The sequence below is a fragment of the Delphinus delphis genome, chromosome 19 (genome assembly GCF_949987515.2).
Source record: "Delphinus delphis chromosome 19, mDelDel1.2, whole genome shotgun sequence".
Classification (NCBI taxonomy): Eukaryota; Metazoa; Chordata; class Mammalia; order Artiodactyla; family Delphinidae; genus Delphinus; species Delphinus delphis.
Genome location: NC_082701.1, coordinates 41757806 through 41777006, shown reverse-complemented (window position 1 = coordinate 41777006; position 19201 = coordinate 41757806). Strand labels below are relative to the sequence as shown.

Sequence of the window (19201 nt, the reverse complement as noted above, 5' to 3'; positions counted from 1 at the left end):
TGTTTCTCGTTCGGATTTTCACTGCATTCCCTTACATGTGGGCAGTAGCAGCCTTCGGTGATTTCATGGAGCTGCTGTGATGTATTTAAGGTGGATAGTGACTCTAGGCCCCTGACTTGAAAATGACTAGGCATTTTGTGTCCAAGGAAGTGGCTTTGCTGTCTGATACACAATGAGTAAGACATTAAATGGAGAGAACCTTCCCAGGATTTCTCCACTGGTACCTAGGGCTTTGTGCCTGTTGTTGCCCAAACATTCTAGTTGTAATTGAACCATTGACTTTGCAAGCTCGAGATGATATTCTGATGATGGGTGTGTCCTTAGAAGGAGAGTCTTGTTGACAAGGAAGGGCTTTTGACCAGTAAAGTGACAATAGTATTTAGAGAGTAGCCTGCTTAAACTTAAAATGGATGATTTTTGTCAACTTTAAAGTGAATTTAGGGCTTATCTGATTAGAATGGATTAAACGTGGTTGATCTCGTGAATTACTTTCCCCCAAATTATGTTGTTATCCAAAAGGATGATACGTGTAAGTTAGCAAAATTCCTTGAACTTGAAAACAAAAATCTTTTCCAGTTAAGGATGATAACATTAATTATTAGGCTCAGTCAATAGAAAGTTGAATAAAGTTGTATGAAATTGGGAGGATGTATTTATATGAATCTTGTACCTTATTTAAAATATCATTAAGGGCTTCCCTGGTGGCACAGTGGTTGAGAACCTGCCTGCTGATGCAAGGGACACGGGTTCGTGCCCCGGTCCGGGAAGATCCCACGTGCCGCAGAGCGGCTGGGCCCGTGAGCCGTGGCCACTGAGCCTGCGCGTCCGGAGCCTGTGCTCCGCAATGGGAGAGGCCACAACAGTGGGAGGCCTGCGTACCGCAAAAAAAAAAATATCATTAAAAATATCTGTAATGAGAAAAACCGTTTTTGAGTGCTTATTATGAACTAGTTATTGTTTTAAGCCCAAACAGGATTTAGCTTATTGAATCCTCGAAACAACTTGGTAAGGTATATACTATTACCTATTTTATACCTGAGGAAACTGAGCACAGAAAAGTTAAATATCTTATTTAAGGGCACTCAGCTAGTATGGGAGACTCAGAATTTGAATCCATGTAGTCCTATTTCAGAGCTCATGACCTTGAAGTATTTGCTTTCCATAGTTATCCACTTATGAGTTATCAGTGGTAGGTGGTGGTTTTTTCATTTTAGGCTGACTTCTCTCCTATTTAACATGTTTGATTCTCTTGCCTGTCAGTTAATGTGAGCTTGGGGTTGCAAAACACTTTTGATCATTAGTCCACATGAAATATAATTAATAAGGTAATTTTCCTGAAAGAATTAGAAAACCAGGTGAAATGATTTTTTTTTTTTTTTTGGCTGCGCTGTATGGCTCTTGAGACCTTAGTTTCCTGAACAGGGATTGAACCTGGGCCCTTGGCAGTGAGAACCCAGAGTCCTAACCACTGGACTGCCAGGGAATTCCCTGAAATGATTTTTCTGTTGTTGAACGATCCAAATGTCTGTTTTTCTCAAGTAGAATGGATAATTAAAAACAGCATGTAGTATAGTCAGTGTTTCAGAAAATTTGTCCAAAAATGTTACTGCTTTGCTTGAAGTTACTATTTCATGCTTTACTCTCTCCTTATTTCTTGCCCTCCCCTCCCTGTGACCTACCTGAGAAGTTTAGAAGTGTACAGGGAAACTTATTGGAATTTAACAGGTGAATCATAAGAACTTTAAAAAACATTTCCAGGTTACTTATTGTTTTCTAAGAAAGACTTTGACAGGTATAGTAAGGAAGTTTCGGGGCCTACACTCATTTACCTATCTTTGCTATTAATAATTGATCAGTTTGTGTTGTTTCCTTTGATTTTTGGGTTCCCTGAGAACAGAAAATATTTCTATTCCATTGATTTCCAATTTTGTTTTGTTATGTATTTAATATAGGGCTAGCACTGTGCTAAGTACTCTACTCAAAAAGTTTAAGGTAGGGTCCCTGATGGACATCAGTCACTTGGGAATTAGTGAATAAGACAGTGTCTGATGCAGAATAGTGATTGAAAGTAGTGGTGTTCATCATCAGACATGATGCCTAGGCTCAGGATCTGCAGATTTCATAGCCTGAGACTCTTAATGGAGTGTGTTGAGTTCTGTGAGGTTCTGAAAAGGAAGTTCTGGTCACACAGTTGCAAATAATTTCAGTAAGAATAGAAGGAAAACTCAGTATGATTCTATAAGAATTAAAAAAAAAATCAGTGTGAAAATGTAAAGAAACGGAATATAACCAAGAACAACTAAGAAACAGTAATAGACTAAAATGGAAAATGAACTGAGTCTTTGGCAACTAAGAGGTCATTTGTTTTTCTGTTAGAAGAATAACTTGGAGAAGATACTGTAATGCTAGCAAGTGCTGGAGAGAAGGGCAGACTCCTTAGCTCATGTTTCACTTCTGCCTTTTCCAGGAAGGAAAATGATTTTCAAAAAGAAAAAGATAGAAATAACATTAGAAAGAGAGAATTAAAGCTAAAGTAGGTGAGAGAAGAGAGAGCAGGTAGTCCTTTTTTTTTTTTTTTAGGTAGTCTTTTTTAAATAAGTTCAAGTTTCTAGGTTCTGACAACTGTCTTTTAATATCAAAAGAATAGTTGTAGCAGATATATTTATAGAGCCACTATTATTCTGAGAAAAATCATGGAGGGTGGAGAGGTATAAGGAAACTGAGGATGGGCAAAACATTATTCCACTTTTCAAAAAGATAATGAAAAGAATAAGTTCTAGACACTGTAAACTGGTAATCATCAGTAAAGTTCCAGGACAGATTATTTGATAAGTAGGTTTTAAGCACATAAAGCAGTGAGTTTATTAAGAAAAGGTTATTCCAAACTCACCTTGGTTCTCTTTGGTTAGCCTTATCAGACAGCAGATTTGCAGGGTTCCACAGGCAATGGCTTGCTAAGTGTGTTTGTAAATAAAGTTTTGTTGGAACATAGCCATACACATTTGTTTACATACTGCCCATGACTGCTTCTGTACTACACTGGCTGAGTTGAGTACCTGCCGCTGAGACCATATAGCCCACAAAGCCATAAATATTTACTGTCTGGTCCTTCACAGAAAAAGTTTGCCAACCCCTGGGATAGGAAGAATGATATAGACAACATAACTGATGTAAGCAGGGTCTTTGAACATTTGCCATGACAAATGGATCATTTGTTGACCTGACGGGAAGTCTCTAGCATCATGTCATAGGAATCTGTCCTTGTTCTTCTGGTCAGTATCTGGCAGTAGAGCTAAAGCCATATCAGAAGGTGTGCTTATTTTTGTAGATGATTCAGTACAGTAGAGAACAGAATTAAGATTCAGAGTTATTGTCAAAGCCAGCAAGATTAAATTCAGTGTGGAAGGTATAAAGTTATATACTTAAACTATTTTATCAAAACAGAAGAACGTGGGGAATTACCTCTCTATGCAAAAAGACCTTATGGACTCAGTCTGAACAAAGAGTGCTATTAGCAAAAGCAAAACATGCTTCTTGTGTTACATGTGGCAGTCCAATCAGAAGAATTAAGCCATGACTACTGGTCTGACCCTACATGGAACGTTGATTCAGTTCTGGGGACCACAAGTGGTACATTTGCAAACTAGAGTTAATTCAGAGGAGGGCAACTAAGGTGACAAGCAATCTAGAAACCAGGACATTGGAGGAACAGTTGAAATAGTTAAAGCTGTTTAGCTTGGAGAAAGGGAAAGTTAGGGAGATATGAGTGATAGTTACCTTCAAATATTTGAAGCCACGTGGAAAGAGGGTATAGAATCATGTTTCAGAAAAGAACAATTTAGTTTGACCAACACTGGAATCGTCTACTTTCTGAATATTTCTGTCACTAGGGAGTGTTTAGATTTGTTCAAGCATAGAGGGAAATGCTGTTTCAGAAGGGACATTGCACTAGACTGCTTTTAAAAAACTATGATTATATAACGTAATTGAAGTTTGCATAAATGCAAAAGTAATTTGAGGGAGAGAAATCAGTGTAGCCTGGCATTGGCATGGAAGACTCACTAGGACTTCAGCTGGACCTAAAAGGATATCTAAGATCTACATAGGTCGAAGTGATGGGGAGGGATTCCAGGTGGAAATGCAGCATGAGCGAGGCCTGAAAGCAGGCGTGTGTGTAGTCAGTACAGGAGTGAATGGAGTGGCAGAATTGGAAAAAAATCTTAGACGGTGGGATTCACAGGTCAGTACTGGGGAGTGAAGGGAAAGATGAACTTTTCCACTCTGCATAAAGTTCCTTTTATACCTGACACAGTCTCATGTATCCTGTGACTGCGCAGGCAGATGAGGATTCAGGACCCTGAATTAGCATTCTCAGGAGGGGGAGGCTTGCTTGCCCTGAATTCGAGTTCTCAGGAGGATGAGTCTACAGTTGGAGGCAGTGGCACTAAAGTAATTTTAACCTACATTCCAAAAGAACTTCCTTAGTTGTTTAGTTGACATATTCTCTAATTTTCACGTTTGTTTCTAAAGGTGCTCCCTTAGATTACTGTGCCACCCTTTTTTCTTACATAAGGGGTGGGCAGAACCTCTGTGGTTGATGGCTTTTTTGTCATAGTTTAAGACTTAGGTTTTGCCGATTAATGAGGAATTTTAAAAGGTTATAGTATAACTTTAAGGGACAAACACCCTAACTTTTATGTGAAAAGTTGATTCAGAAGAGTGCCATGGAAATTATATTGGTAAAAGACTAAGCTGGGCATTACTTCAGGAAGGGAGGAGAAAAGGAACCTGGAATTGAAAAATCTCTGTTTAAGGGGAACTGCTGAGACAGACTTGGTTGGAAATTAGGAAAAAAAAAAATTTAACTCCTATAACCTGATAAATTTGGTAGCTGTGGGGAAGTAATTTTGTTTAAGGTGGAAGAGGCATAGCATATTTTGTGTTCTAGAAAACTGTTTTCTGAGAGTGTGAGTACTTTGCTGTACTCATGAGGCAGACAGACATAAGCTTTTCCCAGGACCCTCACAGTATTCCAGAGGCTGAGTGGGGAATGGGATACAGATTTGGTATATGTTGTTAACTTTTTTGCTACTCCATTACCTGCTAAGAATGCTTTAAATTCCTACTAAGTTTCATTTTGACTGATTCCAGACATAATTACTGGTTTTATGATCTTGGGTTATTTTTTAATGGGTATTTTGTCCTTAATATTGATGTGTACTTTTTCCTGTCTGAATTGCGTTCCACACAGAGCTTGGAGGACTGCTGAAGTATGTGCGACCCTTCTTGAATTCCATCAGCAAGGCTAAAGCAGCTCGTCTGGTCCGATCTCTTCTTGATCTGTTTCTTGATATGGAAGCAGCTACAGGACAGGAGGTGAGCTACTTTAATGACAGAAGGTAGACACTGTGGAGCAAAGTGTTGTTTCAGTGAAAGAAATGCCTGCCTGCATTGTGGTACTAATGTGGAAGGGACAACTGGGAGGACAGCGCAGGACTTATCATGTCAGTTTCTCTTTGTTACAGGGCATTTGATACTTTGGGTCTGTTCCATGCTTTGCTTTGTAAGTGGAGATTGTCAGTGGTCCCTGGAATCCTCATTACATCAGGGTCACAAACTGATTCTTGTCTTTGAGGTATTGTATTGCCACACCTTTGTAATGTTTTCTGTGTCTGTGGTACCTTTCATTCTGTGTCACAAAGCTCCTTGTGAGCACTAATTAAGTCTTGTGGCATCCCTTCTTGGCATGTCTTGTACTGCATTTATGCCTTTATTGAGGGGTGAGCATCCATCTGTTTTCGTCTTGTGTGTGCAGAAGTGACTGGTATACCTGTACATGTCGTCTGTGAGTTCAGACTAGACCCTGAGCTGCACTGAAGAGTGCCTCTTTGGAATCACTGAGCCTCTTCCCATTCTTCAAAGGTAGCTGTATTGTCTGCAATTCAGGAGAAGGAGACGCTACCAAAGTTAAAATTCATTCTGTAAAAAGTGACAGATTCAAGCAGGGTATATGGTGGTTGCTTGAATCTGTTTGTAGGAGACTATAGTTGTTGTCTTTTCTGTAGATTTATTGATCAGCACTCACTAGTGCCTGCTATGTGTTAGGCACTGTTATAGATACTGGGGATTCATTTGTAACAGCATACAGTTGTTGCTCTCATGAGAATTATATTTTAATGATGAAGGCAGGTAATAAGTATATAAAACGTCAGATGGTATAAAGGCAGGGATAGGAATTGGTAGTTGTTTATTTTATATATATATATATATATACACATATATATATATATATATTTCATTGTTTGCCATAGCCTCTGTGGGTGTAAAAGATATGAAGGGGCTTAGTGGCATATTGAGTAAATAATGGGGAACTTCAGAAACCTAGGACATATGGATCTCACTTTGAAATCATGTAAAATGGTTTTACAAAAACCATTTTGTAAAATCTGGTTTCTTGCCTTAATGATTCTTTGAAACCTAGTTTAAACACCATAAACTAACTTCATTGTAGAAAATTCATCTGTAGTGAATTCTTCAAATTCATTTGTTTCTGGGAGAACTGTGTTTCATGACAGTAGATCAAAAATAGATATGTAGATAGCTGCCTTTTGAACCAGAGCATTAAAATTATTTTTATGAATAATTTAAAAGAAAAAGTGATTTTTCTAAGGGGTACTACTCTTATATCTAACCCTAATTTTTTTTTTAAATTGTATTTGTTCTCATGAAAAAGTGACACCCCATCTTTTGTTTGAATTAGGATGCCGTGTTCTTTTTTCCTTGGCTACGCTGTGCGGCATGTGGGATCTTAGTTCCCCAACTAGGGGTCGAACCCGCACCCCCTGCATTGGAAGAAGCGTGGATGGAGTCTTAACCACTGGACCGCTAGGGAAGTCCCCTAGGATGCCTTAGAATGGGCTGACCAATAAGTATTAGCTTGAAACAGACTAATAAATGTTACTTGGAACATCTTAGGCAGAAAAAACTAATTATCCAAGCTGCTTCTTTGACGCTGAAGTCTTGGAATTTGTCCCTTCCCATAACATAGAGTTGACTCTGGATAGAACTGCAGTTGTTTAATGATCAGTTCTACTCCTTTATCTAAATTATTGAAATCATAATTTAGTGCTCTCCTGTAATTGGTTAGTGGGTTTTACTGGCCTTTGTCATGTATTCCATGTCTGGAGAGGCCTTCCTTTTAACTGTGTGTGTACATTGCTATTGTTCATTGCACGTTACTTTTTTGTCAACTAGAAACCTTTCTTCCTTATCTTAGGGTGAAAGGAAACACTCTCAGGTACTGTGTCATTTTATTGTCAGTGTCATCTTAGTGCTGAGTAAGAGCTGTTGGTTTCTTTTGTTTTTGATGTTTAGTAGTGTAGCTTTTTTTTTTTTTTAAGATTTAATTTTATTTATTTTTGGCTGCGTTGGTTCTTCGTTGCTGTGTGCAGGCTTTCTGTAACTGTGGTGAGCGGTGCTACTCTTCCTTGTGGTGCGTGGGCTTCTCATTGCAGTGGCTTCTCTTGTTGCATAGCACGGGCTCTAGGCGCGCAGGCTTCAGTAGTTGTAGCTCACGGGCTCTAGAGCACAGGCTCAGTAGTTGTGGCGCACGGGCTTAGTTGCTCCGTGGTATGTGGGGTCTTCCTGGACCAGGGATTGAACCTGCGTCCCCTGCATTGGCAGGTGGATTCTTATCCACTGTGCCACCAGGGAAGTCACAGTAGTTTAGCTTCTTATCAAGAGTGAGAGTCTTAATCCACTTAGCAGGTCTTCTTTCAGTAATTTTTGTGGATTATAGGTTATTTGCTTGTTTTGGAATAAATTATCAATCATCCAGATGGTGCTACTTGCACCTCAAACTCAACATGGCAACATCAACATCCAGCCACTTATTAAATTCTGTCAGTGCAACTTTCTTCAATCTCTGTTCTCCACCTCTTTTTATATTTGTTCTCTATGTACAGCTGCCATCTAGTTTGGGTTCTAATTCTTCTCTTTTTTTTTTTTTTTTGAGGTATTGTTGATATATACAATGGGTTCTAATTATTTCTTTTTTTTTTTTTTTTTTTGCGGTACGCGGGCCTCTCACTGTTGTGGCCTCTCCCGTTGCGGAGCACAGGCTCCAGACACGCAGGCTCAGCGGCCATGGCTCACGGGCCTAGCCGCTCCGCGGCATGTGGGACCCTCCCAGACCTGGGCATGAACCCGTGTCCCCTGCATCGGCAGGCGGACTCTCAACCACTGCGCCACCAGGGAAGCCCTTTTTTTTTTTGTTTTTTAACATCTTTATTGGAGTATAATTGCTTTACGAATTATTTCTTACTTAGACTACTGCAAAAGCCTCGTACCACCATTTTGAGAGATATCCCCACCAAGTAACCCTCTGAACATTTTATTCCCCTCTCTGTTCACCTGTAACTTGAGCCTTCAGTGACTCTCTGTTGCCTACAGAATTAGGTATTACATGTTTTTCTACAATACAGCTTAGCATGACAGTCTGATCTCTTAGTACTCTATGAAGTGTACCAAACATGCCAGCCTTGTTGGATACTTGCTGAGTACACTCTTCATGATAGTACCTTTCCCTTCTGTAGTTCCATGTCAAGTACCACCTCCTCTGAAATCTTTCCTTGTTGACGTCACTGTGAGCTTAACTCTTCAGTGATCCACATTATATTTTGTACATGTTATATTTTTGATTATGCCTTGTATGATGATTACCTGAACATTTGCTTTATTTTCTTTCCTTTTTAAAATTTTTTTAAAAAATAAATTTATTTATTTATTTTTGGCTGCTTTGGGTCTTTGTTGCTGCACGCAGGCTTCCTCTAGTTGTGGCGAGCGGGAGCTTCTCTTCATTGTGGTGCACGGACTTCTCATTGCGGTGGCTTCTCTTGTTGCAGAGCATGGGCTCTAGGTGCATGGGCTTCAGTAGCTGTGGCACGCGCGCTCAGTAGTTGTGGCTTGAGGCTATAGAGTACAGGCTCAGTAGTTGTGGAGCATGGGCTTAGTTGCTCCACGGCATGTGGGATCTTCCTGGACCAGGGCTTGAACCTGTGTCCCCTGCATTGGCAGGCGGATTCTTAACCACTGTGCCACCAGGGAAGTCCCTTGCTTTATTTTATTTACTGTAATATAGTCTCATTCGGGTGAAGCCCTATATCCGTTGTAGTACCACAGTGCCTTTCTCATTCCTAATTCATGGCTATTCCTTAACCATGGCAACCTCTGACCTCACCTACCATATACTTTCTTTTACTTTCTTTACAGCTGTAACACTGGCCTTTTGCCTTAGCTTTAAACTGTTCTAGATTTGGGGCATTTTTATACATCTGACTTTTTTTTTTGCCATGCTGCATTGCTTGTGGGATCTTAGTTCCCTGACCAGGGATCGAACCTGTGCCCCCTGCAATGGAAGCACTGAGTCCTAACCACTGTACTGTCAGGGAAGTCCCACTCTCAGCCTGATCTTAACACGACTTTTTTCTTCACATCATTTTCAAGTCTTTGCTTACATCTCATTTCCTCAGAGACCTTCTGTCATCACCTTATCTAAAATACCTGTCTCTGCTTTCTTCATATTTATTTTACTTATTAACATCTGTTTCCTACTTAGAGTATAAGTTTCATGAGGATAGGTACTGTGTCCTATTTACTGCTTCATCCTCTGCACTTAGAGTAGTTTGGCCCAGAGAAGCTACATAACTAGTATTTGTTGAGGGAATGTATGGATTATGCCTTCCGGATGGTAGGTGCTCAGGAGATACTTTGTTGAATTAAGACTTAAGTTTATTGACTTGAGATATAAGCACGGGGTATTGTTACTACATTTGTTTATGTGACTCAAGGCCTCTGACCTGGGGAAATTGGATATGGTCTTCTTCATCTTGGAAAATTCTGGGTACTTTTAAAATTCTTTGATTGACTAATGGGAAAGGATAGAGGAGCAAGTCATAGGTGGATCACTGTCAGGGTACTGTTGAGGCCTGAGGCAAAATATGAAGTGTTAGGACATTGTTAAGAGAGCTAGGAGTTTGGGGGAGTTTGGTACCAAGAGCTAGAGTATTGGGGAGTTTAACACCAAGAGTATGGGGGAGGGGATTTTCCTTGCCTTTTTGTATTTGGGGACTGACCATAAGTCAGATCTACAGAGCAATCTTCAGCTTGCTGTATTCCGAAAGCTGATATGATTCAGGTTAGGTTCTGGTCATTTGCAATTTGCAGTACTAAAGTTTAGAGCCTAGGAAGTGAGGCTGTATGGGTGGGGTGGGGGACTGAGGATTGGGGTGGTTAGCAAGGGGAGGGGAGTAGAGAGTTGGGGTGAAGAGAGGAGCAAGAAGAGTGAACCAGATCCCTGCCAAATAGTGAACTGAAATTCCAGAATTCTTTCTACCTTCTAGGGATCTCTAGGCAGTTTCTATGGGGAGCCGTTTTTTGGTATAGTCTATCCAGCTAAAACACAATAGGACATTTTAAGAAACATTACATCAAAAATCCTGTTAATGAAACAATTATTTCAAGGGAAAAAAGGGAGTTTGTGCTAGAGAATTTCAGACTTAGAATGGTAGTTAATTTTTTCCCTTAGGAATTTAGTTAATAAAGGCACATAAAAAATGATTAAGTGTATTTATTTAAAGCTTAAAAAATACCTAATCTTGACTGTGTCAAGCTTTTGTACTCAAGTAGGGCTTCCTCCAGAAGCATGGGCTTCTTGTGTATTCTTATCCCCTTTATCAGTCATCATTAGCATTAACAAAGGACAAAACCTCTCAAGCTATGTAGCAAGGGCAGTGGCCTTTAAAATTTTTTCTTAAAACTGAAGCACTGGTTTCACCAATTATAGTCCCAGATATTGCAAAGCATGTACCCTGTAATTGATAACAGATAGGCAGTTCATGTTGTACAAATTCCCCGCTGTAGGAGAAATGTCCGTATTGACCTGAGTTTATTAAAGCTGGGTTGAGGTAGGGTCAAGTTCTGGTCCCAACAGCTGAATATGTGACCTTGGGTGAGTCACTTAACGTCTGGACTGTCAGGGAAATGAGGACAGGTTGAGATGCTAGAGTAGAACTCAGTGTTTCTTAATTAGGGATATACATCAGAGTGGCCAACCTTTTATTCCAGACTACTGGATCAGGAGCCTAGGCGTTCATTTCTGCATTGTTTGAAAAAGCTTGCTGGGTAAAACTGATGGTAAGCATTTCTTAGCCCCCGAAGACACGTAGGACTGAAGATTTTTATTCTTGTTGCTAAAAATGTTCAGCAAAATATTTGCAGTTCCATTCATGTCATGAACAGAGATATTACTTTGAGTTTGGCTTTTTAGAACAAAACTCAAAACTGTGAAATTGTGATTGGCTTGCTTTTATTTTAGGTTTTGTAGAATTTACTGTATGAGGGCAGTTGAGTTTAGAGTTGGGGATTAAGTAGCCACTAGGGGGCTCTAGTGAGTTATAAAGATTTCATTGACTCTTACTGGTGAATCCTCCAAATACCATGTAATGTCATCCATTTATCTAAAGGCAGGTCTGTCAATTTGGATTATGTCCCTTTACTTTTCCCTCCTTGTAACATCTCTTAAGAGAAATTGGGATTTACATAAAAACCTGTTCTTTTAGCACTTAGTTCTCTGGAAAGCTCAGTTTCTTTTTACGCTCTGATTATGAATCTTAACTCGCAGTAACAGAAGTGATACAAGATCTGAAGCTCTTAATATGTACTTGTCAGAGCTACTATGGCAAGGGTACCTATGGCATGTAGACTATCTAGCATAGAACACTACGTTAGTTACTTTGCATGGTACCTTACTGCTTGGGTAGCATATAGAACTGGGGTTCAAAGTGCCTTTAAAGAAAGCTTAAAAGCCCCTTAAAGTGTTAGGCTAATTCTCATTTCTTTTTACTTCCTTTAGTACAAGCTAAGTTTGCTGTATTGTGATGAGAATTGTTGGTTGCACTTCTTAGAATCTGGAAGGGAAAAGCCAGCTGGGCCTTTTGAGTCTTACAAGCAACTGTTAGGAGTAAGACACTTGTGCCTAGGCTGAGAATTTCTCCCCTTTATGACCAATATAGTCACATGAACACATTACTATTACTATTCAGGGAGAAATTTCTGCTTTAAATATTTCTCAGCCATTATAGAAATCTACATTCCAGCGCTATGTATGTAGCCTGGGTCCCTCCTGGGACAGTAGAAGAGGAATCTTGAAGATGAAGCTCTTTTCCAAGGGAATACAATCTAAGCACAAAGATACTTTGTGTGTAAAAAGCCAAGTTGATTTTCCATTATGCTATAATCATTACATATTGAGATACTGGGGATCAAGGCATGCCACTGAGACAGTAAATATGGGTATGTAAGGAGGAGATGAAAGCTGTTCTCCAGAGCAAGGCTTGTGGGAAGAACATGAAGACATAATGTTGCACGTACTGTCTCTCCCTGTTGCAGGTCGAGTTGTGTTTAGAGTGCATCGAATGGGCCAAATCAGAGAAGAGAACTTTCTTACGCCAAGCTTTGGAGGTATGTGCCTACATTAGTACTGATTTCAGATCTCTAGGCATTTGAAGGACTGTGCATATAAGTAATACCATCGTGATCAAAAGTATTTTCAGCAACTTTGTATTATCCAGGCACCTGAAATTATTGGTAGCAGTGTCCCACTCATGAGAATTGCTCTGGTTGAAGTTTTGAGACAGACCTGCTGCTTGGCTCAGAAAAGTAAGCAGCAACGTGGTTTAGTCAGTCACTGGCTATAATAGGAGATAATATCACGGGCTAGATGATTTTTTAGGCTGAATTTGATGCTTTCATCAGGACTTGAATATTCAACAGTAACAGTTCTGTGACTGTCAATCTTTGATTTCTTTCTTTGGCTTTTTTCCTCCCCTTTCCGTCAGTCAATGCCTTTTCTCTTTCCTAGGCAAGACTGGTGTCTTTGTACTTTGATACCAAGAGGTACCAGGAAGCATTGCATTTGGGTAAGTAAGCTGGTGGAAGCTAGTAAGGCGTCTGTAGCTGGCTAAATGAATGTATTCCAAACCTGGCTACTCTTATTAGTTACACATTAATAATTTATATTCTGCTTACTTCTAAGAAGGATTTAGTGTGGCTTACATTTACTGAATCTGTCATGGAAAAATGCCATTTAGAAGTTCTAAGAAACTAACTGTCAGCTTTAGAGAACAAAAGAGTCAAATTGCTCATATTTACTATTACATCTACTGTATCTGTTTATAATTATTCTTAAAATCTATTTTAAATATCAAGAAATTAACTGGGTGCAAATACATAGGAAACCTGAAGTGGGCCAACTAAAGGCTTTTCCTTTTGGCTTTTAAACACCATGAAATCTTTGCCTGCTGTCTTTTTTTTTTAAATTAATGGATACATCTGGACTGTTTTTCCCAGATGGAAGAACACGGCTTTCATGATCTATTAAGTTGAAAAAATTGCCAATATTCAATTCTTATCCTGCAAAAATGGAAATTTCATATGGTTCAAACAACTAGTAGCATTACAAAAAATAACAGGTTTATTGAGATATAATTCACAGACCATAAAATTCACCCTTTAAAAGTGTACAATCAGTGATTTTTAGTATATTCACAGAGTTGTGCCACTGTCACCACTGTCTGATTTCAAACATTTTCATCACCCCAGAACGTAACCTTGTACCCATTAGTTGTCTCTTCCCATTAATTCCCCATCCATCATCTCTGCCTGCCCACCTTCCCAGGCAATCACTAACTACTTTTTGCCTCTTTAGATTTGCCTATTCTGGACATTTCACATAAATGGAATCATACAGTATGTGGTCTTTTTGATTGGCTTTTTCTCTTAGCATAATGTTTTCAAGGTTCATCTGTGTTGTAGCATATAGCAGTGCTTTTATTGATGAATAATATTCCGTTGTATAGCTGTACAACATTTTATTCATCCATTCATCAGTTCATGGACATTTAGATTGTTTCCACTTTTTGGCTATTATGAATACTGCTGTGAACAGGTTTTATGTGGACATGTTTTTCTTTTGGGTATAATATACCCAGAAGTAGAATTGCTGGGTCATATGGTAACTCTGTTTAGCTTTTGAGGAACTGCCAAACTGTTTTCCAAAGTGGCTGCACCGTTTTACATTCTCACCAGCAATGTATGAGGAGAGTTCCAGTTTCTCCAGATCCTCACCAACATTTCCTAATATTGTCTGTCTTTTTAATTTTAGCCATCTTAGTGGGTGTGAAGTAGTATCTCATTTTGGTTTTGAGTTACATTTCCCTAATGACTAAACTAGTGATGTTGAGCAGGGGAAAGAAGGTCTATTTGGATGTTAGTATATCCAAAGCTCTTTCCTTCCCCCACCAACCCTAGTGCCTGGTGTTTCTTATGTAGTCTTGTGATTACTGGACAGGAAGAGAGTGAGATCAAGTGTCTCTCTGAACTGGATAAGTAATTTCAGCATTTTCTGGGTGGGGATTCCCACTGTATTCAAATCTTAGGAGTAAACTTATATGATTCTCAGCTGTAATGTCCTTTGTGTGCAGAAAGGCTTCAGAGAGATCTGTGTTTCTCTTTGGAAGATAGCACATTAGCAGAAAATTTAAATCTTGCAAATAAATAACCTCATTTTGAGTTCAGGCAGATTTCTTTATCCTGAGTGTTCTTATGAGGGTGAGAGGGAAATATTACAATATTAAAATATTAAGATTATGGCTAACAAAGGAGGTATATGTTTTTTCTTTCTCCAGGTTCTCAGTTGCTGCGGGAGTTGAAAAAGATGGATGACAAAGCCCTTTTGGTGGAAGTACAGCTATTAGAAAGCAAAACATACCATGCCCTGAGCAACCTGCCAAAAGCCCGAGCTGCCTTAACCTCTGCTCGAACCACAGCAAATGCCATTTACTGCCCCCCTAAATTGCAGGCCACCTTGGATATGCAGTCAGGTAACACCCCATGTTTTCTTAAAGCTCATCTTACCTCCCAGGTGAAAGGACTGGGGGGTTGGGGCTGGAGAATAAAATTGGCTGTTTTGGCTCAAGCTTCCTCAGAGAAACCAATGGAAGGTTACCTCTCTCACTAGCTGCCCCCCTCCTCTTCACTTGCTGTTAACTGCCTAAAATATATTAAGAACATGCTTAATCTGTGGTTGACCAGGCAAACTGATTGTTAGAGCCAACACCCTAGAGAGGTCTCACTTAGGTTTAAAAAGCTCTCCCTTATCTTCCATCTTAGTCACTTACTCAGAATGGTAGCACTTCTCTCCAGAATTGGACTAACCCAAGTCTCTTGTCACTTGGAGACCTTTGTAAAGCATGTTGGACTTTTCTAAAGGGCCTCAGATCTAGGCTGAGGAAAGACACCCCCCCACCCCCCTATCTCAGTGGAGTGTAGTGGGTTGCTTTCTGATGGAGTGTGTGAATTTTGGGGTTAGGAGGCCATGGATTGGCAATAGAATACTTTTTCTTGTAGTCAGCAGCTTTTATTAGTTATAACTTATTATCATTATTGAAGGAGCATTATTGGAGTCAGAGGACTAACTAGTGTTACCTGGTATTACCTCTTCGCAATCTTTGTTTCCATGTAAAACTGCAAGAGGGAGATAATAGGTACCATACTTGCCTCTCAGGTATTGTAAGTATCAAATGGCATGTTTTGTGATTCAGGTTAAAAGCAGAAGCTCTAGAAAAAAGTCTAGAGAACAACTTTTCTAGGTTGAAATTTTGGTTCTGCAAATTTCTAGCTGTGTGACTGGGCAAGTTACTTAAATTTTTCTTTAGCTCATCTAAAAAATGGTGATAAATAATTGTACCTCCTCATAGGATGAGAGTGAGGATTAAATGAGATGATGAATGTAAGCTCTTATCACACAGTACCTTGCTTTGACCAAATACCGGCACTTTGTTTAAGCCACTACTCTTCATTATGTTATTTCTTTATGGTCAAGAGATGAACTTGCATCTTATTTCTCAGAGCAAATAGAGGCCATTTTTATGTGAACCTTCTTTATTTCTCTTTCCTCCCCAGAATTTGTATCATTGTTCATTTTTACCCATTATCAAGCATGATCCTTCTACCTGTCCTTTTTTTTTTTTTTTTTTTTTTTTTTTTTTGCTGTACGCGGGCCTCTCACTGTTGTGGCCTCTCCTGTTGCGGAGCACAGGCTCCGGACGCGCAGGCTCAGCGGCCATGGCCCGTGGGCCCAGCCGCTCTGCGGCATGTGGGATCTTCCCGGACCGGGGCACGAACCCATGTCCCCTGCATTGGCAGGTGGACTCTCAACCACTGCGCCACCAGGGAAGCCCCTACCTGTCCTTTTTAAGTCTTTAGTTTTTTCAATTCTAAGTCTAGTTTTTCGTCTCCACTTGGATCTTCCTCTCCGTCTTTTTTTTTTCTCATCAAGCTGTTTATTCTTGTTATTAAAACTTGGACTCCAGTAATCCTGGTTATTCTGGAAAAAGCACCTTGTTGTAGGGATCATTTAATCATCCTTTTCGACAGTCACCTCTCCATAAAGCACCTGTCTTCTCTGATGTAACGTATGAAAGTAGAGTTGTGGAAACAATGGTATACATGAGGCCATGGTTATAAGAAGAAAATGACAGTAGTCAAAAGAGACGTTGTATTTATTGGGAAATCTTATTGAGAACGTTCCTGTTTTCTTCATGTGTGGTAAGGCAGTGTATATCGTATGTCGCGTATCGTATGAAGTTTACCAGCAACTCCGACAGGATATAAGATGATAAAAAAATTATATTGGTTTTATACTGTGAGTAACGAGCCACACCATAAAGATTCTTGAACTCTCTTGGACCCCAGTCACAAGCACAGAAGTAGGTACAATTCCAATTAAACAGTGGACTATCTCAAGCAAGACAAATGTCTGGAAAAATTTAAGTGTCTTCTGAATACTTTTATATAAACCTTTGTGTGTTCCTTTTTCCATATAAAAACGTACCGTGGCAATAGGCAGTACCAGCCACCTCGCGGTCATGGTGATGTTGTAGAAGGTGAGCCAGGCGGTGGCCAACAAGCCCAGGCACCTCTTGCCCACGGCCTCCCTCTCCTCGCCGGCCTCCGAGGCACCGCCATTGGTGCCGACCTCCTTGCTGGGGGGACGTGAACAAGAGGGGCAGGGGAGCGGGAGGGGGCCTGGCTGAGCGCACTGCTGAAGCGCCCACTGCTGCCGCCACGCCCGGCCCCCCGGCCTTCCTCTCAGTCTTTGAACGGCCCCAGCTGAAAAAGCACAGCCTTCTGTCTTCTCCTTTTCTGTCAAGCTTCTTGGAAAAGTTGAAAGAATGTCATTACTTTGGTGTCTCTGTTGACTCCTTGCAAGACAGTAACTCCCCTCTATCCTCTGTCAGATTTGGGGGGGTTGACACTGTTGAGCACTCCATGCTTCTTTGACAGCATTGTCTTCTTGGTTCTCCTCCCTTGACTAATTATCCTCAGTCACTCTTTCTTCTGATGTATCAGGTTGAGTCTGTCTCCAAATCTGCCCTTTCTTTTCCATTTCTACAATCACTGCTCTAATTAATGCCACCGGACCACTGGAGTAGTCTTTTACTGATCTAACTGTCCCTAGTCACTTTTCTCAATCCATCTTGCTTACTAGTCCTAAAGTCATTTTTTGGAAACAGAGATCTGATCATGTAACTCCAATGGTTCCCCATTATCCCCAGGCTATTTTACTTTAACAGTGCATTGAGAAGGAAGACATCCTTTTCATGGTTATCTCTGGTTTTCAGTCCTAGTCACCAAATGACTTTATATGTTGCTGCTCCTGTGCCTTTATATATTTTGTCTTCTGTGCTTGGAATTCCCCTTTCCATCTTCTCCCCTTGGCAAACTCCTATGCATCCTTCCAGATCAAGCTCACATGTCTGCCTTATAAACCCTCTTCAGTGCCTTCTTTACTTTGGACTTCCCTATGAAAGGTATATTCTTTGATACATATTATGGTACTAATTTCCTTGTTTCTGTTTTGATGACCACTGTGAGACTGTGAGCTCCTTCAGGGCCTTAATTCATATTTATTTTCTCTATAGTAGTTATATCAGTGCTTGGCACATGGTAGGCCCTTGTTAATATTTGTGTTGAATGAGTAACAGTCTAGTGTTTTGTTTCTTTAAATAATAAATTTCCTATGCCAGCTGTGATGCTTGTAGTCCTAATGTGGTCTCTATTTGCTAATGTGTTTTGGAAAGCAGTATACCAGCTCTTCTTTACTTTTTTCTTTATTTAATCAGTCTTATTTTTTGTCTGGTCTATTCTAGCTCTGGACTGGGAAGAATGGGAAAATGGGCATTTGTCTCATTTAATTTGGCAGTGCTAGTAGTCTGTTGGGTATTTTTGAGGGAGGTCTCCTTGGCTACAGAGGAGGGTGGGTTTTCTCCAGGCCTCTGTAGTTAAGAACAGTAGTAGAAGGACCTGAATCCTTCAGCCTCTAAACAGGAGGCTTTTTGGGTAGGTTTGGCACATATCACTCAGTAGTGGTTATTAATTCATAAGTTCCCAACTGGCATGCCAGGCATACAGGTATGTGACGGGTGGTCTGAAACAGTGATCCCCTGGGGTCATGTGTAAGCAGTTTCATCCTTTTACTCCAGTGTGCTGAATACTTCATTCGTGTACCTTGATGTGGAAAAGTTGGGAAGCCCTGTGGTAAACAAATGGATGTGGCTGAGGCAGGGTTAGAACTGATACACAGAAACTTAGGGCTTAGTTGCCTTCCAAGCTAGGAAGAACTAATTTTCACGTCATCCCACGTGATAGCATAGGTTGGAAGTAATAGCAGGTTCAGTCAAAGTTAGGCTTATTGGGAGCAACCCAACTTCTAAACAGTAGAGAACTGGTTAGATGAAGTGTAGCGTAATACTGCTTAACTGTGTACAATTAAGTTCATGGATTTGGCATTACATGAAATCCATTTACTGATCGCATCTATCTATAAATGACCAGTATCTGAAATGAGACTGTAAGAGGTTGGATTTTCTTTTTCTCTCTCAGGAAAGCTGCTTACTTATAAAAGTGTCAAGTTTAGAAAAGCTATCTTAAATGGTTGATGTTATTAAAACTAGTAATTTGGGCAGACCAGGGAGGGATGTTTGTGTCAGTTTTCTGACCCGTGAAGGTAATGTCATGGAGGGTAAATGTGGCCTTTTCTAGTGGTTCCAATGGATAGCAGGACTGATGTGGTGGTGCGAAA

General features: G+C 40.1%; 1 protein-coding gene and 1 pseudogene across 1 annotated transcript in view; one reads left to right on the top strand and one right to left on the bottom strand.

Annotated features, from left to right (window-relative positions):
• The window catches only part of PSMD11 (proteasome 26S subunit, non-ATPase 11), a 30176-nt gene that overhangs the window by 2838 nt on the left and 8137 nt on the right, over positions 1-19201 (top strand). Inside the window, exons 3-6 of the mRNA XM_059997650.1 lie at positions 5252-5376; positions 12448-12519; positions 12920-12977; positions 14745-14939. Coding sequence (XP_059853633.1) covers positions 5252-5376; positions 12448-12519; positions 12920-12977; positions 14745-14939 — 450 coding nt within the window. The remainder of the gene's footprint in view (positions 1-5251; positions 5377-12447; positions 12520-12919; positions 12978-14744; positions 14940-19201) is intronic.
• Positions 16240-18936, bottom strand: LOC132414889 (very-long-chain (3R)-3-hydroxyacyl-CoA dehydratase 1 pseudogene; annotated as a pseudogene).